The 27,374-nt window shown below is 54.1% G+C and overlaps 2 protein-coding genes across 5 annotated transcripts in view; both read left to right on the top strand.

Annotated features, from left to right (window-relative positions):
* Positions 1–1,318: 1,318 nt before the first annotated feature.
* FBL (fibrillarin) lies at positions 1,319–8,143 on the top strand. The gene is made up of 9 exons (XM_005281335.4): positions 1,319–1,469; positions 2,033–2,107; positions 2,591–2,770; positions 3,127–3,221; positions 3,467–3,637; positions 3,853–3,985; positions 4,410–4,522; positions 7,583–7,728; positions 7,923–8,143. The coding sequence occupies exons 1-9, from the start codon at positions 1,460–1,462 to the stop codon at positions 7,945–7,947; spliced, it is 948 nt and encodes a 315-aa protein (XP_005281392.2). The 5' UTR covers positions 1,319–1,459; the 3' UTR covers positions 7,948–8,143.
* Positions 8,144–10,314: 2,171 nt separating this feature from the next.
* The window catches only part of LOC101936665 (dual specificity tyrosine-phosphorylation-regulated kinase 1B), a 31,432-nt gene continuing 14,372 nt past the window's right edge, over positions 10,315–27,374 (top strand). The window contains exon 1 of one of the 4 annotated variants that reach the window (XM_065574437.1): positions 10,315–10,590. In XM_065574437.1, the coding sequence (XP_065430509.1) occupies positions 10,380–10,590 (211 nt within the window). In that variant the 5' untranslated portion in view covers positions 10,315–10,379. The other 3 variants (XM_065574438.1, XM_065574440.1, XM_065574439.1) reach the window with 3 other exon arrangements.

Consider the following 27,374-nt stretch of genomic DNA (forward strand, 5'->3'; position numbering starts at 1 on the left):
ATAAAAGTTGAAATGAAATGAGTGTAAGCATTGTGACACTATCGAAACAATAATATTTCAAAGGTCCCAAATTTTTTTTTTTTTTTTAATTTTCCTTTCATGGGAAATTTTTGTTTCACTAGAAATTTTGAATTTTAGGGGGAATATTTTTCATGGGAAATTTTGGAAGTTTTTTGCAGGAAATTTGGGAAAAAAATGATTTTTTCCATGAGAAATTTCAGATTTTTTTTAAGCAGAAAATTGTGATTTAAAAAGAAATCATGGGAATTTTTTATTAATTTTTTTTGTGGGGGGGAAATTTCAGACTTTTGGTTTTGCTGGAAATTTTGGGGGGATATTTTTCCAGGGAAAATTTCAGAATTCTTTTTACAGGAAATTTTTAATTAAAAAAAATTATGAAAAAATTCAGAATTTTTGTTTAGTGGGTAAATTTGAATTTTGGGGGGCAATTTTTTTTCTTTGGGCAATTTTGGAGTTTTTATTTCACAGGAGATTGATTTTTTCAAAAAATAATTTTCCATGAGAAAATTTGGAATATTTCATAGGAAATTTTGATTTTCTTTTACTTTTGTGGGAAATGTATTGCATTAAAATGTTTGGAATATTTGTTTTGCAGAAATTAAAAAAAATTCCATGGGACATGTCAGATTTTTTTCATGGGAAATATTGAATTTTGGGGGGGAACTGTTTCCAGCATGAAATTTCAAAATTTTTGTTTCATAGGAAATTTGACTTTCCTGTGGGGCAAAATCCCGCAGTTTATAGATTAATTAGACCATAAGAGCTGCCAGACTGGGTTCAACCAAGGGTCCATCTAGCCCAATATCCTGTCTCCGACAGAGGCCCAGCCATACCACAGCTTCAGGAGCAGAGCACAGCACAGGGCAATTTTGGAGTGATCCACCCCTCCTTCCCTCCCTCTTTCTGGCAGTCAGAGGTTTAGGGTTGGCTGGAGCACAGGGTTGCATCCCTGGCCATCTCAGCTAATAGCCAAAGAACTTATCCAGGCCTTTTTTGAGCTCAGCTACACGTGCTACAATTACAGTGGCAAGGAGTTCCACAGGTTAACAGATTCATGCACTCCACTATTATCCCGCAGGGTGCCCCAGCTTGCTCGGTGTTTGGTCTCCCACCACCTCAGCAGCTCTGGGGCTGCACTCCAGTCCTCATTACCCTTACAGCCACCTGGCCTCATCAGCCCTGACGGGGAGGAGGGGCGGTGTCCGTCCTCCCCAACCCCTGCCCTGAAGCAGGACACGGGGATTGCTACACGCATCCGTGTCGGGGTGGCTGCGCGCATGCGCCGGCGGCGGCGACTACATTTCCCGTGGTGCCTCCTGCCGGCGGGGTGAGCGGAGCTGTTGTGCGCATGCGCAGCGAGGGCTCTTCCGGAGCAGCGCTGCGCGTGTGCGGGTGGCTCTGTTTGCAGTGTGGCGGCTCGCGGCGCTAGTGGAGCAGCATGAGGCCGGGTGAGCGCGGGCGGCCCACGTGGGCGGGAGGGGGCGCCCGTGGCCCGTGGCGTGTGTGTGTGTGTCTCCGTCTCCGTATCCCCGCAGAGGGGGCCGGTCGGGGGGGACGGGACGTGGGGCTGATGAAGGGTGGCGGTCAGTGGGGGGAGTCACGTGGCGTGGGGGGGACGCGTGTCCGGGGGGGGGGTGAGGGGGTCACTGTCTCTGGGAGATGGGGGTTGGGGGTGTTTGGGGGGTACCGTGGGGATCGTGTCTCCGAGGGGAGGGGCGCGGATGGAGGGTGCTGGAGAGATGCCGGGGGGCAGGGCGGATGTGGAATATCAGGTGGGTGGGATGTGGGGTGGGAGCCCCATGTCCCTGGGAAGGGCTGGGGAGGGGGTCCAGGGGGGGATACTGCGGGGGGGGGCGTATCCCTGGGAAGAGCGGTGATGGTTGGGGAGCGGTGTTGGACTGCAGGCCGATCTCTGTCTCTCCCCTGGTTTTGGAGGTGCGGGTGTGGGGCGTGTTGGGGTGCTGGGGGGGAGTGTTGGGGTGCCGTCTCCAACTCTCTGTCCTGGTTGCAGGTTTCAGCCCCCGCGGGGGGCGTGGTGGATTCGGGGACCGTGGAGGAGGCCGAGGGAGCTTCCGGGGAGGCCGAGGTATGTGCCCTGTGTGCCCTAGTGGCATCACTAAGTCTGGGGGAACTTTGTGGTCAGGGAGGAGTGCCTGACCGGGGAACCAGCCCTTCTCCCTGGCTGTTTCTAGCGCCCTCTCCCCCCCTCCCCCCCCCCCCAGTCCCAGCCTGGCTGTGCAGCACCCACTGTTGCAGCTGTGTCTGCAGGGTCTCCCTGTCCAGTGAATGCTGGGAGAACTGTGCCCGGCTTCGCACAGTGGTCATTGTCCATGCAGTCAATGTCCACCCTGAGCCAGAGTGTATCCTGCCCCAGCTCTATCGGGGTGCCCTGGCCAAACCCCTGCCTGAGACATTTCCCCCCCCCCCGTGCGATCTCAGAGGGACATTGGTCCCCTTCACATCCTGTCCCAAAGAGTCCAGCTGCTGTGCCCCTCCCCTTTCCACACAAGGCAGGGGCGCTGGTACAGGGGGACATGCGTGTTACTCCCATCTCCTCTCTCCCTTGTAGGTGGCGGGTTTAGATCTCCAGGTGGAAGCGATGGAGGCTTCAGAGGAAGAGGAGGCGGCAGCGGTGGTTTCCGAGGAAGAGGCGGGCCAGGCCGGGGCGGCCGTGGAGGCGGAGGTCGGGGTGGCCGAGGAGGGTTTAGAGGAGGCAAGAAGGTGACTGTGGAACCCCATAGGCATGAAGGTAACCAGCCAGGCCATGGGTGCTGGAGCGGCATGAGATGCTCCAGTTCTTCCTCCCGGAGCAGTGGGGGCCGTGTGGCCAAGGTGGTCTGCCCAAATGGGAGCAGGGTGGCGCTGGGGTTCATGACCAGATGCTGGGCCGTGCTTGATCGGGGCACTGGGGCTGAGCACGGTGCAGTGTTTCTGATACTGCTATTGGGAGGTTGCACGGCTGAGCCATGGCTTGGTTGCCCAGCTGAGATCCCCTCATGATTCTCAGGAGTGTTCGACTACTTCCCGTAGCTGGGCGTGTTCCCCTGCTCGGAGAGGGGGCTCCTCCTGCTCTGATGGCTTCTCATCTCTTTCCCTCCATCCCAGGCGTCTTCATCTGCAGGGGGAAGGAGGATGCGCTGGTGACAAAGAATCTGGTGCCTGGCGAGTCTGTGTATGGGGAGAAGAGGATCTCAGTGGAGGTAGGCGGCCTTGCTAGGCGGTGGTTGAGGGGAGGTTCAGGGGAGCACTGCCTGTGCCAGGACTCGGGGGTGGGATGGTGCCAGTCTGCCTGGGCAGCTCCAGTGTTACCAGAGCTGGTGCTGTCACAGCAGGGAGGGCGTTGGGGGGTGGGGGAGGAATGCCGCTATTGAGCATGCTTACAGCCAGCTGGAAGCCCCCCGGGGAGCTGAGCAGCTCATCTCTGACCCCGCTGCTCTCGCCACAGGACAGTGAGCTGAAGGTGGAGTACCGCGCCTGGAACCCCTTCCGCTCCAAGCTGGCGGCGGCCATCCTGGGCGGCATCGATCAAATCCACATCAAGCCGGGAGCCAAGGTCCTGTACCTGGGAGCTGCCTCCGGGACCACGGTCTCGCACGTCTCTGATATTGTGGGGCCGGTAAGGAGCCTTTCCCTCCAGAGCAACTGCTGGGCCTGGGTCTGTAATGGGGTGGGAGGCGGGGAGGAGGAGATCTAGAGGGCCTGACTCAGCTGTGCTGAAAGAGGACAGTGCCTGGTTGCCTTGCAGTGTCGGGGTAGGGTGGCAGGGAGAAGAGAGGCTGCTCTGCTCTTGGGCGGGGGAGATGGCTGACCTCGGCTCTCTGCCGCACCCAGGAAGGTCTGGTCTACGCTGTGGAGTTCTCCCATCGCTCGGGCCGCGACCTCATCAACGTGGCGAAGAAACGCACCAACATCATCCCCGTCATTGAGGACGCGCGGCACCCGCACAAGTACCGCATGCTGATCGGTGAGTGCTGTGGGGGGGACAGGCTACAGAGCGAGGATCCCCCGCCATGCCCAGGATCCAGTAACTCCCCACCTCCGCTGATAGAAATGGCTTTCTCAGCGGGGCGGGGGGCTACAGAGTGAGGTCCCTCCCATCATGCCCAGGGTCCTGTAACCCCCACAGAACGGTTTCCCTAGCTGTGGGGGGAGCCACCAAGAGTGGTTCTCCGCCATGCACAGAACCTGAGCTGATGCTCCTCACTTGCACCAGGGGACATTGGGGTTCCCTCTCCCCAGCTGCTGTCTTGGGTGTCCCCCTGCGCTCAGGCTGGAGGCCCCCTGCGCTCAGGCTGGATTGCGGGGCGTTGAGGGGATGGGCCTGGTGCCGCCCCCTGGCTGGGGGGATGGTGGAGGCAGGCATCTAAACCACCCTCTTCTCCCTGCAGGGATGGTGGACGTGATCTTCGCTGACGTGGCCCAGCCTGACCAGTCGCGCATTGTGGCCCTAAACGCTCACAACTTCCTGAAGAACGGAGGGCACTTCGTCATCTCCATCAAGGTAACGGCAGCAGGGCCTGGCTTCTGCCCCTCCCAGTGCCCCGTGGGACCCATGGGCTGTCTAATGTTTGGGCTCAGTGGGGAGCCTCCTGGTCACTTGTTCCTGGTTATTCCAGTAGTCCCCAAGGATCAGGGGGGTTTGGTGCGCAAGGTGCTGCACAAGGATAGATTTCAGAGTAGCAGCCGTGTTAGTCTGTATCCTTGTGAAAAGAACAGGAGTACTTGTGGCACCTTAGAGACTAACAAATTTATTAGAGCATAAGCTTTCGTGGACTACAGCCCACTTCCGAAGATTCATAGATTCATAGATTCATAGATTATAGGACTGGAAGGGACCTCGAGAGGTCATCAAGTCCAGTCCCCTGCCTGCATGGCAGGACCAAATACTGTCTAGACCATCCCTGATAGACATTTATCTAACCTACTCTTAAATATCTCCAGAGACGGAGATTCCACAACCTCCCTAGGCAATTTGTTCCAGTGTTTAACCACCCTGACAGTTAGGAACTTTTTCCTAATGTCCAACCTAGACCTCCCTTGCTGCAGTTTAAACCCATTGTTTCTGGTTCTATCCTTAGAGGCTAAGGTGAACAAGTTCTCTCCCTCCTCCTTATGACACCCTTTTAGATACCTGTAAACTGCTATCATGTCCCCTCTCAGTCTTCTCTTTTCCAAACTAAACAAACGCAATTCTTTCAGCCTTCCTTCATAGGTCATGTTCTCAAGACCTTTAATCATTCTTGTTGCTCTTCTTTGGACCCTTTCCAATTTCTCCACATCTTTTTTAAAATGCGGCGCCCAGAACTGGACACAATACTCCAGCTGAGGCCTAACCAGAGCAGAGTAGAGCGGAAGAATGACTTCTCGTGTCTTGCTCACAACACACCTGTTAATACATCCCAGAATCATGTTTGCTTTTTTTGCAACAGCATCACACTGTTGACTCATATTTAGCTTGTGGTCCACTATAACCCCTAGATCCCTTTCTGCCGTACTCCTACCTAGACAGTCTTTTCCCATTCTGTATGTGTGAAATTGATTTTTCCTTCCTAAGTGGAGCACTTTGCATTTGTCTTTGTTAAACTTCATCCTGTTTAACTCAGACCATTTCTCCAATTTGTCCAGATCATTTTGAATTATGACCCTGTCCTCCAAAGTAGTTGCATTCCCTCCCAGTTTGGTATCATCCGCAAACTTAATAAGCGTACTTTCTATGCCAATATCTAAGTCGTTGATGAAGATATTGAACAGAGCTGGTCCCAAAACAGACCCCTGCGGTACCCCACTCGTTACGCCTTTCCAGCAGGATTGGGAACCATTAATAACAACTCTCTGAGTACGGTTATCCAGCCAGTTATGCACCCACCTTATAGTAGCCCCATCTAAATTGTATTTGCCTAGTTTATCGATAAGAATATCATGCGAGACCGTATCAAATGCCTTACTAAAGTCTAGGTATACCACATCCACCGCTTCACCCTTATCTACAAGGCTCGTTATCCTATCAAAGAAAGCTATCAGATTGGTTTGACATGACTTGTTCTTCACAAATCCATGCTGGCTGTTCCCTATCACCTTACCACCTTCCAAGTGTTTGCAGATGATTTCCTTAATTACTTGCTCCATTATCTTCCCTGGCACAGAAGTTAAACTAACTGGTCTGTAGTTTCCTGGGTTGTTTTTATTTCCCTTTTTATAGATGGGCACTATATTTGCCCTTTTCCAGTCTTCTGGAATCTCTCCCGTCTCCCATGACTTTCCAAAGATAATAGCTAGAGGCTCAGATACCTCCTCTATTAGCTCCTTGAGTATTCTAGGATGCATTTCATCAGGCCCGGGTGACTTGCAGGCATCTAACTTTTCTAAGTGATTTTTAACTTGTTCTTTTTTTATTTTATCCGCTAAACCTACCCCCTTCCCATTAGTATTCACTATGTTAGGCATTCCTTCAGACTTCTCGGTGAAGACCGAAACAAAGAAGTCATTAAGCATCTCTGCCATTTCCAAGTTTCCTGTTACTGTTTCTCCCTCTTCACTAAGCAGTGGGCCTACCCTGTCTTTGGTCTTCCTCTTGCTTCTAATGTATTGATAAAAAGTCTTCTTGTTTCCTTTTATTCCCGTAGCTAGTTTGAGCTCATTTTGTGCCTTTGCCTTTCTAATCTTGCCCCTGCATTCCTGTGTTGTTTGCCTATATTCATCCTTTGTAATCTGTCCTAGTTTCCATTTTTTATGACTCCTTTTTATTTTTTAGATCGTGCAAGATCTCGTGGTTAAGCCAAGGTGGTCTTTTGCCACATTTTCTATCTTTCCTAACCAGCGGAATAGCTTGCTTTTGGGCCCTTAATAGTGTCCCTTTGAAAAACTGCCAACTCTCCTCAGTTGTTTTTCCCCTCAGTCTTGATTCCCATGGGACCTTACCTATCAGCTCTCTGAGCTTCCCAAAATCTGCCTTCCTGAAATCCATTGTCTCTATTTTGCTGTTCTCCCTTCTACCCTTCCTTAGAATTGCAAACTCTATGATTTCATGATCACTTTCACCCAGGCTGCCTTCTACTTTCACATTCTCAACGAGAAGTGGGCTGTAGTCCACAAAAGCTTATGCTCTAATAAATTTGTTAGTCTCTAAGGTGCCACAAGTACTCCTGTTCTTTTCACAAGGATAGAATAACTCCCCTGCGCTGCAGTCCTGTGCATTGGGATCTATTTTTGGGGTCCTGTGGGCCATCTCCTCTGGCCCATGCTGGATCCCCTGGGCTGCAATCCCTGTACATTATGGTGTCTTTGGGCGTAGGTTGTCTCCTCTGGCCCAAGCTGGATCCCTTGGGCTTGCAGGCACCATGTACAGACGTTGTCTCTTGTGGAGGTCTGCTGGATCTCCTGGGCCAGAGCTGGTCCCTCCAAGCCCTCAACTGAAGGACCCTGTGTGGTCCCTGAAGGAGGGGGCTCAGCTGTGGGGCAGGTTCAGGGCTGGCAGGGAAGCAGCACTGGGAGGGGATACCCAGTGACAGGATCGCTCGTAGAGCGGGGGAAACCTGCTTAGCTGCTCATGGCTTCCTTCCAGGCCAACTGCATCGATTCCACAGCGGCGCCTGAGGCCGTCTTCGCCTCCGAGGTGAAAAAGATGCAGCAGGAGAACATGAAACCCCAGGAGCAGCTGACGCTGGAGCCCTACGAGCGAGACCATGCTGTGGTGGTGGGGATTTACAGGTACGGCTGCACTGATGTGAGAGGTGGGGTTGGGGAGGAGACAATGGCTGGGTTTGCCCAGCAGAGGGATAGGGTGTGTCCATGTACCCCCAATGGGAACGTGCATGCAGGTGCGGTGGGTAAATGCTTGCCCTGTGGGGCTGGGAGACCGCTCTGTTCGGAGCATGGATCTAGCCCTTGTCTTTCTATTCCAGACCTGCCCCCAAACAGAAGAAGTAGCATCTCCTTGGAGCTCCTTGTTACTGGGCCACCAGGCCGGATTCTATCGTCTGCTGGCATTGGGCCTGGGAGTGCTCCCTGGGTGTGGGGTCATCTTGCTGCCCACCCTCCCTCTCCCACGGGACTCATTTCTATTCTGCTTTGTGGATTTTTTTTTTCTCCAGATGTATTTTTATTAAAATATGGGAAAATGGTAGCAGCAGGTTTGTGTGTGCTGGGCAGGCAGTTCACACGCATGAGTAGTGACCCTATCTTCAGTGGCTTCCACTTGGGCCATTTGCCCTGCTCCCCTCCAACCCTGAGGGTGACTGTCGGCCTGGGGAAGCTCAGTGCCTGCTGGGGATGGGTGTGGGTTTGGCCTGGTGGGGGAGGTGACTGCCCCCAGCCCAGGAGGGAGTGTCTCTGGGGGAAGCCAGGGGGGCCTGTTCCTTGATCTCTCCAAAGGGGGCAGGGGGATTGGCAGGGTACCTGGAGAGGGTAGAGTTGCCAACCCTCCTGGTTTCACCGGGAGTCTCTTGGAATTGGGCTTGATCTCCCGGAGGCTACTGCAGCCCATCTGGGAGATTTTAGGCTGCTAAAAGTCTGGCTGCCTAGCTGGGCAAAGGCAGGCTCCCTGGCTCTATCCTGCTCCCGGAAGTGGCGGTATGTCTCTGCAGGCCCTAGGCCAGTGGTTTTTAAACGGCGGGTCTGGGTCGCGGTGGCTTTGGTCAGCATTGCCAACCGGGCTGTTAAAAGTCCCGTTGGTGGTGTTGCCTGGCTAAGGCAGGCTAGTCCCTCCCTGTTCTGACATCGCACTGCGCCCTGGAAGTGGCCAGCAGCAGGTCTGGCTGCTGGTGGGGGGGGGGCACAGGTGGAGGCGGTGCCTGCAGGCGAGAACCACGTGGAACCACTTGGGTACCTCTGCCTAGGAGCCGGGCCTGCTGCTGGCTGCTTCTGGGGTGCGGCACGATCCACAGTGCCAGGACAGGCAGGAAGTCTGCCTTAGCACCCCCGCTGCACTGCTGACCGGGAGCTGTCCGAGGTAAGCCCATGCCCCAGTCCTGAGCCCCCTCTAAATCTGGAGCCCCTTCCTGCACTCGAAACCCCTCATCCCCGGCTCCACCCCCAGCTCGGAGCCTTGACACCCCTCCCATACCCCAACCCTCTGCCCAAGCCCTGAGCCCTTCCCACACCCCAAACCCCCCTTATCTGTTGAGTTGCAGGCATCAACAAATTTCTTCAAGGGGGTCGTCAGAGAAAAAGTTTGAAAACCACTGCCCTACGTGCAGGGGTGGCCAGGGGCTCTCTGCACGCTGCCCCTGCCCCAAGTGCCAACTCAGCAGCTCCCATGGGCTGGGAACGGGGCACTGTGGCCAGTGGGACCTGCGGGGGCGGTGTCTGCTGGTAGGGGAAGCACGCAGAGCCGCCTCGCTGCCTAGGAGCCCATGCTGGACATGTCGCTTGTGGGAGCCACCCATGGTAAGCACCTCCGGGCCGGAGCCTGAACCCCTTCCCGTGCTGTTGCCCCAGTCTGCTCCTACACCCCCTCCTGCACCCTAACTCCCTCCCCCAGGCTCAGCCTAGAGCCCCGTCCCACCCTTCGAATCTCTCGGCCCCAGCCCAGAGCCTGCACCCCATCCCAGCCTGGTGAAAGTGAGGGTGGGGAAGAGTGAGTGAGGGAACGGGGTGGGAGTGAGTGGGGGGGTGGGGTAGGGGTGTTTGGGTTTGTGAGGCTGGACTGTTGGGAACCCTAGGGTGGGTTAGGGTGGGGAGCCCTAGGACTGCTGGGGGGCGAGGGGGGAGGATTTGCCCTGGGGGAGGGGCTGGCACTGGGCGATCCCCAAGGGGGGGGGACAGGTAGGTGGCGGGGTTAATGGGAGGAATGCTGCAGGGGCCAGGGCCAGCCACGTGGGGGTGGGGAGAGGTCAGTAAGGGGCGGGGCCTATGCGCAGTCTGTTCCGAATGGGCGGGATCATAGTGAGGAGGAAACGCCCTGGCCCCAGCCCCCTCCGAAGGGTGAGGGTACCCTTCAGAGAAGGGGTGGGGCTGCTCGTCGAATCTCCTGATTGGCTGGGGGTGCGCATGCGCAGTTCGCGGCTCCCCCGCCGGCGCCTGTGGCTTGCGTGCGGAAGAGAGAAAGGTCACGTGCCGGCGCATGCCCTGTGCGGGAATGGGGGGAAGCGCCTGCGCACCTCCAGGAGAGGTCAGGTGGTACTTCAGCACCAATGAGGCAATAGCGTCGGCGATAATTTATGACACCATCAAACGGCTCCTCAGTCACTTGTCAGGGCTATTCCGCATGCGCATTTCGTCCCGTTGATTTTGGTCACGCGCTCGTTCCGTAACACGCATGCGTAGATTCATTCTGGTCAGTCTAATCACGTGGGCTGCCGGCCGCGCGCGTGCGCACGCCTTCTGGTTGGCCCGGATCACGTGGGCGGCCGGCGTGGCGCATGCGCAGTGCCCTGGCGGCGGCGGCGGTTTGTTGTGGTCGCCATTTTTTGTTGCATTACTGGGAAATCCCGGGGCGCGCGCAGGAGCCGCCCGACTGGACCGGGACCCGCCGCCGGGGGGCGCCGCCCGCAGCGGGACGGGACTGGGACCCGCCTCCGCCCGCGCCGGGCCGGGCCCGCCAGAGACCCCCCGCTAGGGCCGCTGCCGCAGGTGAGACCGGCCGCGACCCCCCCGCCCGGGACCGGTCCCGACCCTGGGACCCGCCCCAGTCCCGTATCCTCTGCCCCGCCCCCCCGCCCGGGATCCGCCCCATCCCCGCTCCCCGCCCCCGGGATCTGCACCGGCCCCGGGACCCGACCTCGCCCGGGACTGGCCCCTCCCACTGCCTCCGGGACTCGGCTCGGCTCCTCCCACGTCCTCCTGGGATCTGAACCGGCCTCGGTTCCTTCGCCGCCCCCGAGATCCGACCTGGCCCCTCGCCGCCCGGGCCCAACTTCCTTCCTTCTTCCCATCCCCGTGCCCGGCCTGTGCCCCCGTGCGGGGCATCCCCAACTTCCTTCCTTCTCAGCCCGGGATCCTCCCCTCCCCTCCCCTCCATCCCTCTTCTCACTAGGGCAGCTGCCCCCTGCCCTTATTCATTTTGACCCCCCAGGACGACTTTTTCTCTGTATGTCCCCACCCTGAATCCCCCTCTCCTGTCAGGGCTGCTGCCACAGGTGAGACGGGCCTGGCACCAGCCCCTGGCCGGAGACCAGCTGCCCAGAACGCCATAGCTCTATCCCCTCCCTCTTTTGCCTAGGACCTGACCCTCTGCCCCCCACTACCCCTGCCTGGCCCAGTATCGATTCCTTCCCCTGGCCCCACCAGAAACCCTAGTTATCTGCCAGGGTCACTGCCATGGGTGGGCCCACCTCCACCACTAATTCCCCACCTGTCCTGCCAGGGACGCTGCCGCAGGTGAGACCAGCCAGGGTCCCTGCTCCATGCTTGGAGCCTCATCTGTCTGGAACCACTCTGCTGTACCTAGCATAGATTTCCCTCCCCCCCCAAACTCCTGAGAACTGACGCCTTACCCTGTCCCGCTGTATGTACCCTGGATGCTGCCCTGAAATTATCCTGCTGTACCGGGTCTTGTTCTTCCTACCTGGGAGCTGACCCTCCAGGATCTAACCTGCCTCAGAAATGGATCTACTCTTGCCCTGCTCTACCTGTCTTGGAACCCACCATAAAGAAAGTGAGCCCTTGCATCTTGCCCCAGAGCCCCTGGCCCACTGTATTTGTATCTGGCCCTGGATCCCATCACTCAGAAAGCGATCTCTGTTGCCCCATTGCACCTGTCCTGGAACTCACTGCCCAGGAAGTAACTTCCCCCTTCTCCATAGCCCTCTGCCTGCTGTAGCTTGTATTGGCCACTTGGCAACCCCCCATGACCTCTGGGAACACCCTGTACTTCACCCACGAACTTCAGCCCCATCTCCTCTCACAAAGCATTGTTTTTACTGAATGTCACCTGAAAAATTCCCCACGGGAACCCCACCCCCAGACACCTGCCTGAAACTGTCTTGCCCACACCCGGGACCCACCTGGAATCTCTACCCATTGCATTTTCTCCCCCCCCCCCCACCCAATATCTCCCTGCACATGCCCCATGAGAACCCTGATCCCACATGGGTATCCCTGATGTCTGGACCCTGGGAACCCTGTTACATTTGTCACCCCGCAAAAGCACATGGAAACTCCTTTCTCTTTTGGTACTGCCTGGAAACTGCCCCCTCCTTCCTCCCCCTCACATCTGTTACCACTTGAAAACTCTCTCCTGATGCTGTTTGCGGATCCTCAATTTTCCCCCCTTAGGTACCATCACTATGTTTCCCTCCCCTACTGCTTGGGTGGCACTTTTGATCTTCCATGGTACCTCCTAGAAAACTGCTCTTATATGCTGCTTAGGGCCCTGTCCCAATCCATGCTCACCCCCCGAACTATGCAGCCCATTTCTGTTCCACTCCAAGGAACCTGGCCCCCTCCTGGGAACCTGGAATCCCTCTCACCTCATTTCCCTATCTAATTCTGACAGCCCTTTCCTGCCCTGGTCCTACACCATCCCAGGTATCGCCCCCTAGCCCTACCTGATCCACTTTCACTTTCTCCCCAAGCTTTGAGAGGTGATGGGGTGATCTTGGTCTGGGTGGAGTTTTTGCTAGTGGGGGTGTGTGTGTGTCTGGGGTGAGGCCTGCACTCTACGGGGTATCTGCACCGGGGGAAGGGAAGTTGTTTTCGCTTGGTGCTTTGTGGGGAATATCTGCATTGGAGTGATGCAGATCTGGGATGGGGTGAATCCAAGTTTGAACAGGGACTGTGTGGTATGGATCTAGGATGAGGGGGTCTGGGCAGGGCCGGAGCAGGTCTGGGATGGAGGGCATCTGGTTTGGACAGGCCAGTGTGGTGGGGGGATCTGTACGGAGGGGTGCAACTGCAGCACTTTAAGTGTAGGCCTGCCCTCGGTTCCCCTTACTGAGGGCAAGTCTACACTACAAAATTAAGTTGACCTAAGTTACGTCCACGTACAGCCACTGCAGTAATTGAATCGGTTTTACATGTCCACACTATGCTTCTTGTGTTGGCTGTGTGTTCCCTCACCAGGAGCACTTGCATCGATTTAACTGCCAGTGTGTGGCATTGCGGGATGGTTTCTGAAAGGCAGCAACAGTCGATATAAGCAACGCCACATCTACCTAACTACATCAACTAAGCGCTACTCCTCTTGCGGAGGTGGAGTTAAGTCGGTGTAGTGGGCGAGTGACATTGGTGGGAGCTACATTTTAGTGTAGACACTTAACAGAGTTAGTTCGACGTAAGCTGCCTTCTGTCAACCTAAGTCTAGTGTAGACCAGGCTTGAGTGTCTGTGCAGTCACCCACCAGCCAGTTGTCCATAGAGTCTCCCAATAGAAATGAGTGGTGAAGACCCATTTCCCAGAGTCAAACAGAAATATGGTTCTGGGGGTGATGGGCCTCATTCTGGCTGCACAGATGCTGGAAGAGGCCGCGGCCGTTGGTGCTTTTTGCAGGGCACGTTTACATGCACATATGAGTGCAGTCATTCCGGTTTGTTTCCTAGCAGAGTTTGGAGAGTGTTGCTCCCAGGGGAGTGGGGAGAGCAAAAGACTGTGTCTGGTTCAGTTCTGATCTGGCTGGGCTCCTTGACTCTGGGGTGCTGCCTGTGGGAGGGCAGCCGTGTGGGTTTGGAGTTCTGGCACCGCTGGAGAGCCTATGTCTCGCGGCTGGTGTCTGGTCTCAGGGCGTCTCCCTTCCTCAGGGTCTGCTGGATTTGCCATTGCTCTGGTGGACTGATCAGGTTGTAACTACTCCAGAACTTATGGCCTTGACATAAGCTTGAGTGTTAATTTTCTCCCCTCCCTATGGGCCAGCCCCATGTGAATTTCTGTCTCCCACCTGCCCCACGTCGTGTGCCTGCCACCTGCCATTTCCTCTCCTCCCCCTCCTACCCAATGCGTCTGTCCCCATCTCTCCTACCGGTTCCCCCAATGGGCCTGCCTCTATCTCCTGGCCGTCTCCCTTTCCCTGTTTCCCCGGTAGTAGAAGGAAGGGACTCCTGGAACAACAGTAGCTATCTGTTTGTTCGTGTTAAGTCTTAGTTGGAAGGGGATCTTTCTGTCTCAGTGTGGGAAGTGGCAGTCAGGGGCTCTCCCAGTTTAATGACTGTGGAGTTCCTAGAGTCTCTTGCTCTGAGAGGGGAGCCATCCCAGTTCTTAGAGCACTAGCCAAGAACTTGGGAGACCCAGGTTCAGTTCCCTGCTCCACCACAGTCTCCCTGTGTGGCCTTGACCAAGTCATTTAGCTGCTTTGTGCCTCAGTTTCCTCATCTGTATCAGGTGGATAATGGCACTCAGATCCTGTTGTGGTGCGAGCCATGTAAGTACATAAGATAGAGAGAGGAGTGGAGCCCGTCCCTGAGAGTGCCAGTGCCGTTAGCTGGGCCAGGAGGGGGTGATGGTGGGTGTCTGAACCCATCCCAGGTGGCAGATGCATGCTGGGGCCACCCAAAGCATTTTAACTCTGCCCACATAGGCTGCCCTGGGAGAGCCATGTCTGTCCGTCACGAAGCGGGTAATACTTCCTAATGAAACGGCCAGTGTGATGGACAGGTACTCAAGAACTGATTGGAAGCTGTTTGGGGCAGGGACTGTCCATTCAATCTGTGTCTGTACAGCACCTAGCACAAGGAAGATCTGGTTCATGACTGGGGCACTTAGGCCCTACCATAATAAACTTAGCCCCTACCGTAATACACCTAACAAAACAATAACATACAGTTCCTGGCCCAGTGGTGTCCTGGTCTATTAGTAGGGCTCTTAGGTGTATTTCAGTACCATCTAATAAATAATGTGCTTCACCCAGCACAGTGAGGTCCATGACCGGGGGCTCCCAAGCACTGCCGTAATACACCTAATAAATACTAATGTACAGCGTCTAGCGCAGGGGGAGCCTTGTCTATGCTGGGAGTTCCTAGGCACTACCCTAATACACCTAATAATAAGGTACAGCACCTAGCACAGTGGGAGTCTTGTCCATGCTGGGGGTTCGTAGGCATAGGCACTACCATAATACACCTAATAAATAATAATATACCGCACCTAGCACAATGGGGCCTGGACTGTGACTTGGCCTTCTAGGGCTACCACAGTAATAAGTGCCGTGCTGAACCCTGACAGGATCCTGCCTCCTAACCCCTAGGAAGGGCGGTTTATGTCCCAGAGCAGCAGCTTTTATATCCCTTATTTTTAAAAAGTCCCATGTAATATAATTCTGATGTTTTCATTATTCAGCCCCATTACTAATGCCTTTCTCAGTCCTGGCCCCTCCCTTGCGGCTGTGAGTTCCGCAGGTGAACAGGGTTGTGTCTACAAAAACAAATTTTCCTTTAATCGGGTTGCTGTATCTTTTGCCTCCCCAGCAGTAATATGAAGAATCCACACAGGCCCGCCTGGGTCCCAAATAACCCTGCTTATTAAACACACACATTTGCAAAGCCTACCTAGCATAAGTACTGCTGCTCTGACTGGCTTCTGGCCTGCAACATGGTGAGCGCTGCTAGAGAGCTCACAAACTGCTTAAAGGGTCACTGCATGGTTTTAGAGCAGTTCCCTTTTAACCAGATTGGCTGTCTGTGTTGTGAGAAAGGTGATGGGGGGGCGCACCCACACTTTATACTGCTCTGGTGCGTGTCTCTAATCTTCTCTCATAAATCTTTGCTCCTGGACACACCTGTCTTTCTAGTTTTATACTGCAGCCCCATCATCATGGTATGCACCTTCCGCAAAATTAATAGCAATAGCATGTCCTTTTCTCATGGCCCCAACCCTCTGAGCAGATGCTTTGGAGGAGTCAGCCACGCTGACCCCTGGAGCTGTTCCCTCAACAGTTACTTTTGATTTATGAGGAAGGGTAAAAGTTTCTGGTGGTGCTCAGTTGCAGATGGGGGCAGAGTTAAGGTGCCCTGCCTACCCCGTCAGTGTGTGTGTAGGCTGCCACCCTGGGGGTAGAACTGGGGACCTCCAGAACTAGAAGCATGAGCAGCTACAACAGAGCTAGAACCAGGGCTCCTTAGGCTGTCACAGACTTGGATCCCCTGTGGATTGAGTGCAGAGAGGGAGTTGTAACACCCACTCACCAGTGGGCATTTCTGAATCTTCCAGCAGCTTGGGGCTTTCTCTAAAGTGCAGCGTTGACTGGGAACTTGTAGGCTTCCTGTTGTGTGAGTTAGATATGCCCTGGCACTGAGACTTTGCAGCCATGGTGGCGGGAGAGGGGGCTGACAGTGCCAGAGACTCTTGCTTCATGATCCTTTTGCCTGGGAAGAGACCAGGGTCTAGAAGCGCCCGAGGAGCTGGGACAGCACAATAACCATATCCTGTTAAGTGAGCGAGTGGCTGAGTTCTGCACTCCCGAGTGCCCTGCAGCTCCGGGCGCTCAGACCTGGAGGTGGCAGGTGCCTGGGGTGCCATAGCAAGGTGCTGCCCTGGTTGTGAACATCGGGGAATGTCTGGGGATCCCCGGAATGGATCATGTGGTGGTGGGCGCTGGATTGCACCCCCCCACACCCCGGGGTGACATGTGAGTGATGGGGGCACTTGAGGGAAGTTGAGCAGTGCCAACCCCACGCTCCAGGGCTGCCCTGTGTGAACTGCTTCATGGTGGCATGTGGGAGGGAGCGGCGGTGCTGTCATCCTGTGCCTCGCCCCCACTGCTCGTCCCTGCTTGTGCCTGGGTGGCGCTGCGCTCCCGGAGGAGCGGGCACTGCCTTGATCCCTCTGTGGCGCAGTGCCAGCGGCCTGGGCCCTGCTGTCTCCGGGGCAGCCGGCTGAGCGGGGAGTGGATTATTTATAGCCCTGTGTTCCTGGAAGGAGATCTGGCTCTTCCCAGGCGGGTATTTTTGGAGCCTCTCTGTCCTGCTCCTGTTTCACGCTTTGTTTGGGCATAATCGTCCCCGCTGCATCCCAGAGAGCCTAGCAACACGGGCTGCTTCCTCATTGGCTCCCGGGGATTCCAACTGGCCAATGGGGAGCCTGTTGCCATGGCAGAGGACTGTTGCACGGAGGCGACTCAGAGGCAGGCGTTCCCTAGATCTGCTGTCAGGGCATCCGGGTTGCAGCCGCCCGGTCCCAGCGAGTGGCAGGTGTCCCTCAAGCTGGGGCTGCAGGGGCCCAGAGCAGGGATCTGCTCTTTGGGCAGCGGGGCTTGATCACGCTCCCAAGTGCCCATCCTGCCCTGGCAATGGCCAGGTTTTACTTCGCAGCATCTAGCCTAGAAGCAAAGTGCAGACATGGCCCTTTGCCAGGAGATCCAGGCGCGGTGCCTTGCCAGGGTGGGTTGAAGCGCCTTGCAAGAGACAGACACCGTAAAACGGTCCTTTTTCCCTCCTGTCCTGGGCCACAGCTCGTCAGGGGATTGCAAATGGTGACAATTACATTTCCACCTTTCCAGTGAACCCCCCACCTTGCGTCATTTCCCCCTCGTTGCTGTACAGGGGGCATTCAAACTCATGAAATCCCCTGTGTGGGAGGGGCTTCTTATATCCTGTGGGGGTGGGATTTGTCCTGTTATAATTATCCCCCAGTTTTCAGGTACTTCCTAGTCCAGGAAAATGTCACTGATTCCTGCAGATTCTAAGTGTTCAGGAAAATAGTGTCTAGCCCTTGTGGTTGGGAAGTTAAACCTTCCAGTGGTGAAGCTGAAAATGCAGTGCTGTCTTCCTGCATCTGCAGGCAGGCAGCCTGCTCGGGTGCCTCTGCCGCTGCTTATAGCTCTGCCAGGCTGCCACAGAACCAAAGGAACCAGACTCTGGTCAGAATCACCCAGATGGTTGAGCAGCTGTGAAACTGACACGATTTGAGTCAGTTTCATTCTGCTTCTGTTGGCAAAGGTCTGAGCAGCAGCAGAGGCAGGCTGCTCCCATCCTGCAGCCAGCGACTATGGTGGTGGTGGTGGTGATGGGAGCTAATGTAACTACTATCTAGAGGCTCGCATGAATACTCAGACGGTAACCTTGTATGCAGCACCTAGCGCGGTGGAGGCCTGGTCTGTGACTAAGACAGTACAGATAATTGAGTCTTTAAATCGTGATTTGAGGACTTCAGTAACTCATCCAGAGGTTATGAGTCTATTGCAGGAGTGGATGGGTGAGATTCTGCAACCTGCAATGTGCAGGAGGTCAGATTAGATGATCGTGATAGTCCCTTAAATAAGTCCTTGAGTCTCTGAGATACTCTGTTCCACACATCAGCAGCCTGGGAGTGTTGTTTGGACTCCTCTCTTCTCCCGGTGTATCATTTTTTTCCATGGCTCTGGGACCCTCCTGCTGCAGCCCGAGCCCAGAAATCTACAAAGCAGTGAAACAGCCCCGCAGCCCGAGCCCCGCGAGCCTGAGTGGCTGTGGGTTTTTCTTTGCTGTGTAGACGTAGCCTTAGCCTCTCTGTCCTTCAGTTTCCCCCAGTGTACAAAGGGGGTGATTGTGCTGTTCTACCACATGTATGTTGTGAGATAAATACATTAAAGATTGTGAGGTGCACAGATACAGCGGTAATGGGAGGGGATATAAGCATATAAGATACTTCCCTCCTTGTGCCTCAGTTTCCGTCTCTGTGAAAAGAGGATAACGATCCTGGTTTGTGAAGTGCTTTGAGGTCTGTGGATGGAAAGAGCTAGCTGTGAGACCTGTGTGTTCTATCTAGATAGAAAGGGATTAGTCGTTGTTGTGACTAACAAGACTAGCCAGGGCAGTTATAATCAATACTGTGACCCCCTAAAACAATCCAAGAGTTCTGGAAGAGGGATATAATCCTCCAACTCAGACCTCTAACTGAGGAGGTAGCTTCCGGAGTCATGTTATCCCATTCCTGCCAGCAGTGGGGTGTTTCATGCCATTTTCTCTGAAGCATCTGGTGCGGATCACTTTCTGGAGACAGGATACCAGGTTAGATAGGCCCCCTGGGGTCTGAGAAGATACCGAACTTGACAGGTCCCCTGGGTCTGATCCAGGCTGGTGGCTCCTGTGGTTTGATCTTTAATCAAACTCCCTTGCAGAGTTTTGATATTGTTTGTAAAACACCCTCTTTGCATTCAGATAAATAAGCATTGAAAAATGACTCAATTAGAGGTGCAAACCTCGTCCTGTGACTGCTGCCTTATGAGCAGCACATGCTTCTCCACCCGTCAGAGAATAGCTTTGTCTTGTAACCCCAGTACAGAAGAGTCACTACTGTGGATGGGTAGTAGAAAATAACTGTCTGTCAGCCTGTGCTGACTTTAAACGTTAAAGCTGTTGGACCCACAAATCAAGCCAGGTTTGGGCGGGTCTGTCTCCAGTTTCCTTGAGTGCTCAGTATGATACAGCCATGGTTTTACTGGCTGAACTGCGTGTAACTCCCCCACACTGAGGCTGTAGTTTTCACCCATGGCTTGATGTTTAGATCTTGCTGAGGTCTACAATGTAAGCCAAGTTTGACAGGATTCTTGGAGTTACTTGTGGCTGCACATATCTCCCTCAAGGCTGGGATTTTCAAAGGAGGGTGTGCCTGGTCTAGGCACAGTTTTTGTACCAATTGAACTATTTTGTGTGTGTGTGTGTGTGTGTGTGTGTTATTTGCTACCAGTCATTAGATGAGTACGGCCCCTAGCATGGATGCGGATATGTTGGTATATGTCTTATAGTGGTGTAGGTATTTCCCCTTTCCCTGTTTTGATGACAAATTGGAGAATTGGTCTGAAATCAACAAGATGATATTCAATAAAGACAAGTTCAACATATGCCACTTAGGAATTAAAAATCAAATACACAGCTACAAAATGGGGAATAATTTGGGAGGCGGTAATACTGCAGAAAAGGATCTGGGGGTTATAGTGAATCACAGATTGAATATAAGTCAACAATTTGTTGCAGGTGTGAAAAAAGGCTACTATTGTTCTGGGGTATATTGCCAAGTGTCATATGTGAGACGTGGACGGTAATTGTCCTACTGTACTTGGCACTGAAGAGGCCTCAGGTGGAATACTGTGCCAATTCTGGGTGCCATGCGGTAAGACAGATGTGGACAAATGGGAAAGAGTCCACAGGAGAGCAACAAAAATGATCAGTTTAGAAAACCTGACCTCTGAGGAATGGTTAAAATAACTGGGCATGTTTAGTCTTGAGAAGACAAGACTGAGTGGGGACCTGATAACAGTCTTCAAACATGTGAAGGGCTGTTATAAAGAGGATGGGGGTCAATTGTTCTCGGTGTCCACTGAAGGCAGGGCAAGCAGTAATGGGCTTTATCTGCAGCAAGGGAGATTTAGGTTAGGTATTAGGGAAAACTTTCTAACTCTCAGGGGAGTTAAGCTCTGGAATCTGCTTCCAGGGGAGGTTGTGGAAGCCCAGTCATTGGAGGTTTTTAAGAACAGGTTGGACTAACCCCTGTCAGGGATGGGCTAGATTTATTTGGTTCTGCCACGATGCAGGGGGTTGGACTTTATGACCTCTCGAGGTCCCTTCCAGCCCCACATTTCTGTGATTCCATAAATAGTTATAGTGATACAAGGCACCTTTGTACACCAGTAAAATTGCATCCACACGACTATTATTATTTATTACTTGTATTGTCGGAGTGCCTAGGAGCCAGGACCCCATTGCGCTAGGCGCTGGACAAACACCGGACAGAAAGATAGTCCTTGCACCAGGGAGCTGACAGTCTAAATACAGGGAGATCGTACTGCGTTAGCTAGAGCAGCGTAGTTAAAATGGTGCAACTTTTTGTGTGTAGACAAGGTGTGAGGGTGTTGGAGGCGCTATTCACATTGCCATTCAAAAACTTCACCCAAATACAGCCAGCTGCTAGGAAGCTATTTTGTGCTTGCCACAGACAGCAGAACGCACCAGCCTGTGAGGAAGGATGGGCCAGTGGTTAGGGCTCTCACCTAGAACTTGGGAGAATGGGGCTACATTCCGTGCTTCTGCCACCGACTTCCTGGGGGCAAGTCACGTAGCCTGTCTGTAAAATGGGGAAACACTGCCCTTCTTCCTGGGCTGTGAGGATGAATCCAGTGGAAATGGTTAGGTGCTCAGGTAATGCGGTAGCAGGGGTGGATAGCACAATAGAGAGAGTCGTCTGGTCCTACTTGCCTTCTGCATTGCGTTGATTGGGTGTTCAGTTTTATAAAACCTGGGAACTTCCCCCCAAGAGAGCTGGGTGAAGCGAATCTTACGCTTGTACAATATAGTTATCGAGTCAGGCAGATTAAAGTTTGTTCCTTTTGCTTTTAACTCAGCTCCGCTACCTTCCTGTCAGTTTGAATTACCTAATCCCTGTGTTCTAGCATTCCTTTTATGCCACAAGTTTAGATACACGTGTAGGGTTGTCTGTGTCTGTATCTGACAAAGTACCAATCTCATTTTCCTTAAGCAAGGTCCTGCAGATGTGCTTTAATAACAAGGTCAGCATGGATTTTTCCAGTATACTTAGACTGCAGCTCTCCGCTATGCTGTCTTAGCTCGCCTTGGTGTTGCACATAGTGTTGGGTGATGCTGTGAATTATTTAGCAGACTAGAGGTTCTTCTGCTTTGCTTTGCTGGCTTGGGAAAGAGGCACTTTTCACTTTGGTTAACTTGCGAAGTCGGACTTGGAGATCGGTTAAAGCCAGGGCTGTCTGAATTGGGTGGAGGCCGTTTGAGAAGAGGTTTCAGAAGGCAAATCAGATTCACGCGTCACTAAATCAGCACTGCTCACGTGAGCTCTTAGAACAGCTGCACGCTCTGTGTACGCTCCCGGGAAGCTCTGGCTGAGTTAAGATGCTATTTCATCTTCCCCTCATCCCAAACCTGACTCTGAAGCTTGTAACGCCATGCCCACGGGCAGGGCGTTGGCCACGGGACTGCACTTAGGACCACTGGATCTCAAAGCACTCTCTATTGGCTGAGCTAACAGACCCAACTCTGTTAGCTCATGGCCGCTCGCAAGCTCATCCCCCTCTAGATGTGGCCCAGTCACCACTAAAGCGGGACAGTGCCACTGGGAGTGGGGGAGGCTGTACGCCTTGGTGGATAGAGTCCTTTACTGGGAGACTTGGGTACTATTCCCCACTCTGCTGCTGGGTGGCCTTGGGCAAGTTGTGTCTCTGTGCCTCAGTTTCCCCATCCGTGGGGATAGTTTATAGACCCCAGAGCCTGTGGTGAAGCCACTACCGAGCACATGTACGGGGTGACCAGCTTTAGTGCAGGGTGCTCCACTGGCGAAGGAGAAGATTGATTGTGTGTCTAGCCTGTGTTCCCTGGCCGAGAGACCTCTGTGGACTAGAGTCAGTCCCTGGTCTCACGAACCTTTTCCCTTTTGGGCTGATGTTTCCCAGTCTTAATCTCTCTGGAGAATAAAATTCTACAGCAGATGATAATCCCTAGTTTTTACAGAGCAGTTCCCTTACCTCACTTGACTGATTCCCTGCCATAGAATCATAGAAATGTGGGGCTGGAAGGGACCTTGAGAGGTCATCAAATCCAGTCCCCTGTGCTGTGTCAGGATCAAGTAAACTCATTCCTGACCAGGGTTTGTCCAACCTGTCCTTTAAAACCTCCAGGGATGGGGATCCTGCAGCCTCCCTTGGAAACCTGTTCCAGAGCTTAACTCCCGAGAGTTAGAAAGTTTTTCCTAATATCTAACCTCAATCTCCCTTGCTGCAGATTAAGCCCATTCCTGCTTTTCCTACCTTCAGTGGACATGGAGAACAATCCATCCTCGTCCTCTTTAGAACAGTCCTTAACGGGTTTGAAGACTGTTCCCAGGGCCCCCCTCGGTTGTCGTTTCTCAAGGCTAAACATGCCCAGTTTTGAACCTTTCCCCATAGGTCGGGTTTTCTAAACCTTAGATCATTTTTGTTGCTCTCCTCTGGACTCTCTCCAATTGGTCTCATCTTTCCTAAGCCTGGTGCCCAGAACTGGACCCAGTACTCCAGGTGAGGCCTCACCAGTGCTGAGCAGACTGGGACAGTTACCTCCAGTCTTAGAACAGCAGGGGCCTCAGCCATTAGCGTACCTCAGTCTCTCCTGTTTTCTGCCAGTGTGGCACACGCAAGTTGAGTCTCTGGAGGGCTGTAAGACTTTGGTCTAATTCTGGCTGTTGCCTTAGTGCAGGGGTGGCTGGGTGGAGGCCGGTGCTCTGTTCTATGTCTGAGATCAGACTGGATGGTCTGATCGTCCCTTCTGGCCTTGTAAAGCACTTTACAAAGGCGGGTCAGCGTCATTCTTAGAACTGGTCAGGAATTTTTTGAACAAATGTTTTGCTGCTCAAAAATGCCGATCCGTGGAAACCGAAACTTTTCACAGGGAAAGGGCAGTTTAGATGAATTTCCCATTCCAAAAACTCTCAACATTTTCCTGGGATGGGAAAACACTTTCCCACCCAGCTCTAATCATCATTCCCCACTTTAAGATGGGGAAACTGAGACACACATAGCGGGGGAAGTGACTTACCCAAGGTCTCCCAGCTGCAGAGTGGGGAATAAGAATCCAGGTCTCCCATTCCAGTGCTCTCTCCACTAGGTGTCACTGCCTCCCCACTCACTGTTGAACTGTCGCCCTCTAGAGGAGACTGGGACACATGTGGTAGTGCTACTGTCTGTGAACTAACAGCAGGCCCATGCGTTTAGATGAAGAGCTCCCAGGTTCGATCCCTGTTGCTGATGCCCCACTAGGGGCTTGACCTTACAAGCTGGAGAGTCTAAACCAGGGTTGGAATGAGGATCAAATTGCTTCCCAGTTACTGCAAACCCATTTTCGTCACCCGTTGTTGGGTCAGGCCCAGGTGCCTGAAGCGGACGGAGGTAGGGAGTGTCGGCTTTGTGTAGGGACAGCTTGTGCTGAGCAGAGAGTCCTGTGTGCTGTTGGTGTGGAGTTGTGTAGGATGCTGGGTCCCACCCTTCAGCGTCACATGGTTTATTCTTTATTTCTGATATTACCGTAATGCTGTGGATTCCGAGTCACAGCCCAGGGCCCCGCTGTGCGAAGCACTGTATGTTATTATTTATTAGGTGGATTATGGTAGTGTCTGGGAGCCCCTTTCATAGATCAGGACCCCATTGTGAAGGGCGCGGCACATTAATATTTATTGTGTATATTACAGTAGCACCTAGGAGCCACAACTCACATATTGTCTGCTTTACCATGGTGCCTAGGACCCCTTTGCGTTCAGTGTTGTTATTTACTGTCTGTGTTATCATGGCCCCCAGGACCCCTTTGCGCTAGGTGCTGTACAGAACAAGATGCTCCCCATCCAGGTTGCTGGCAGCCAGCACTGCATGTGCTTCCCCGTGCTCTGAGTTCCACTCTTAAGCTACTTTGCGCCAGCCAGGGTGACACTCCCCCTGCTTTTAGAGACCTGGGGCTGGCACTTCCCAGCAGTGCATCCTGGAGTTTTCCGGTTGCATCCGAAGCAGCCCTGCCAGTGGGGCCCATGCGTGGAGGAGGCCAGGACTCAGGGCTGGCCTGGCGTCCGTGCCTCAGAGCCAGGCATCTTGTGTGCTCGTTGTGGATGTGTCCCTGCTGTAGACTCCAGTTCCTTGGGTTGCTGTGGGTTAGTCTGATCAGGTCCCTCCGCTGTCTCCCAGCGGGAGTGGCTGGGCATCGTTCCCTGGGGCAAATGGGCCTGCGGCTGGGTCCTTAGGATGTTCCCAGGAAGCTGCTCTAGTCCAACGGCACCAGCCATAAAGGCAGCGAGAGCCGAGCTCGGATGACTTAGTGCGAGATGGCCACTGCTGGGGCCCAGACAAAAGGGTTTGATGTGGCTGTCACCCCCTTCAGGCGAGGCATTGTCTGCAGCAGCCTCACTCAGCCGTTCCCAGCCCCAGCTAAGCCTCCCGCAGGGAGCTGTTCTCCTTTCCCAGCCAGCTCCCACCTGAGCTGGGCTCTCTTCTTTCACCCCCTCTCCCCAGCCCTGACACCTGCTGCCAGTAGAGCCGTACAGCCACTTGCTAGCCCCTCCTGGCCAGCGGGAGGCTGGTACGCTCCGTGCTGCCGAGGGAAGGATGGCGGCGATTCCATCCCAAGCAAGCAGGGCCCTGGGACTAGAGCTTCGGCTGGGAGGCCTGTAGAGAAGCCCTGTCAAGGGGATGCCTGGGTTTCCCATTGCAGTGTGCCCATGTGCCGTTCCTCCCCCAGGTCCAATCCAAGGTGGCCTGGGGCCCGCCTGCTGCCTCCATCTCAGGGTAACGAACCTGGTCAGGCCAGGACCTTGCCTCCCTGAGCCTTTCCACCTATCCTTTCTTTCCCTGTACATGCACCCACAGTGTTGCACGGCTCTCTGGAGTGTGCTGGGGGCATTGTGGTGTGAGGAGACCAGTCTTGGCTGGTAGCAGGTGCCGATGGGGCTGACTGCTCAGCCAATGGATTCTGCTGGAGCTAGAATGAAGCCTGGTTAGGACCTGCTGGTTAAGCAAAGTCTCCTACACTTGATTCCTTTGATTGGGTATTTCAGGACTCTTCCCCACCCCTATTTTATTCCTGCGGTGTGTCTTTGCTCCATAGGCAGCCTCTCTGCAACCCGGAGAGTGCTTGTTAAGTGGCTGCTTCCACTGAATCTCTCAGAAATAGTTAGCAATGTTGCTGGGGTCTCTGTCATTGTTAGGGTCCAGAGTGAACAACCCAAGAAACAGGCTTTTTCACTCTAGCTTGGCCAGAAACCGTAGGCCGAATGCAGGGATCCCTGCGGAAGGTTCCTTGGCCCGTGTTCTAGAAAAGACTGAGCAGGATGGATCATCAGGGTCCCTTTTGGCCGCAACTCCCTCAGTTGGTGCGAGCAGACTCTGCTTGGGGTCTCGGTGTCTTTGCAAGGGGGCTCATGTTTGGTGGGAAGCAGAATGCCTCGTATGGCTGGATTTCCTTCAGAGAGGTAGCTGGCCCGGAGGCAGTGCGTGGGCGGTGGGGGACTGCCAGGAGCCTGGCTGTGGCCCGGCCTAGCAGGCGGGCTCCCATTGAGTGGCAGCACAGCCCTGCCCGTGCAGGGCAGGCCGGGTTGCTCAATTGGTCACACTCCTGTCCAGCTTGCTTTGGGGCTGTCGCTCAGCTGTTCATCTCGTCAGTTTCCTCTTTGCCATTTTGTTCAAACAGCTGCCTTGATCCCAGCCCCCCTTCCCCGCCGTCCTTCCCCGACCTCCGGTCTCGCCTGCGCACTGCAAGGACAGCTTCCCCGGGAGGGACAGGGAGCTGGGGCTAGCGCCTTCCATTCGCTCCCCCACCTTCACAGGATCTGTGCCGGGAGCAGCTGCCCACTCCAGGGGCAACTGAACACTTTCCCCCATGGTGATACCCTCCAGCGTTGAGGTGCCGCCGCCTCCCGCCATGCTGCTGGCACTGCAGACGGACTGGGGCAGGAGGGAGCCCGCGTGTTACCTGCCATCTTCCCGCTGCCACAGACAGCCATCCTCAGGTGGGCCCCGGCACTGGGCGGTGGGGGATCGCTGGTGCCTGCCTCATCCCTGCGTGGTGGACATGGAGGCCAGGGTTTGAGTGGAAGGGTTGGGAGAGCAAGGACTGAGGTGGCTGGGCGAGCAGGGCTCTGTGAAAAGGTGGCCAGCGGGTGCCTCGAGGTTGCACGCTAGTCCCGTGTCGTGAACTTCTCTCTGAACAATCTGGATGTGGGGGTGAGCAGCCAAGTGACGAAATGTCTGGATGACTCAGTTATGGGGCTGACACAGGGCCAGGGAGGGGTGCGAGGAGCTCCAGAGGGAGCTGACTGAGCTGGGTGAAAGAGGACCTTGGTGGCAGACAGAAATCAAGTTTGCTAAATGCAAAGTGATGTGCCCAAGAGGGAAAAACTGAAACCGCTTGGACAGGCGTGGAAACGACCCGCGAGCACTCATTGTGAGCAGCTCGGTGGAGAGTTCTGCCCACTGCACAGCTGCTGCTAGAAAAGCCCCTGTCACGTCTGGGCACATAAGGGCTGAGCTGGGGAATGTTAACCAGGGAGACTTGCGTCTCTGCCCCCTCTTTGTAGAGCAGTGGTGCAGCCTCACCTGGAATAGTGTGTGCATTACTGGGCTCCCCAACTCTGAAAGGATACTGCAGAACTGGGATGGGGAGGTGTCAGAGGAAGGGGATGAGAATGATCTAGAGCCTGGAAAAACTGGAGAGAGATGGGGATTGTTACTGTAGAGATCTGTAAAGTGATCGGTGGAATTGAGAAAGGGTATCGGGAGTGTCTGTTCTCCCAGCCTCACAGCTCAAGGACTAGGGGGCGTGTGACGAAATTGAAAGATGGGGAAACTGCAAACCCATCTGAGGAAAGGCTTTGTCATCAACTGTGTGATTGGCCTGTGGAACTGCCTGCCACTGGATGGTGATAAAGGGACAACTAAGGGGGGGATATGATAGAGGTCTATAAAATCATGACTGGTGTGGAGAAAGTAAATAAGGAAGTGTTATTTACTCCTTCTCATAACACAAGAACTAGGGGTC

The sequence above is a fragment of the Chrysemys picta genome, chromosome 20 (assembly GCF_011386835.1).
Source record: "Chrysemys picta bellii isolate R12L10 chromosome 20, ASM1138683v2, whole genome shotgun sequence".
Classification (NCBI taxonomy): domain Eukaryota; kingdom Metazoa; phylum Chordata; order Testudines; family Emydidae; genus Chrysemys; species Chrysemys picta.

Bases quoted from the DNA above. Each gene is read 5' to 3' on its own strand.
- FBL (XM_005281335.4), top strand. The intron at 3,638-3,852 runs GTAAGGAGCCTT...TGCCGCACCCAG, and splicing joins TCTCTGATATTGTGGGGCCG to GAAGGTCTGGTCTACGCTGT. The intron at 3,986-4,409 runs GTGAGTGCTGTG...TTCTCCCTGCAG, and splicing joins CAAGTACCGCATGCTGATCG to GGATGGTGGACGTGATCTTC.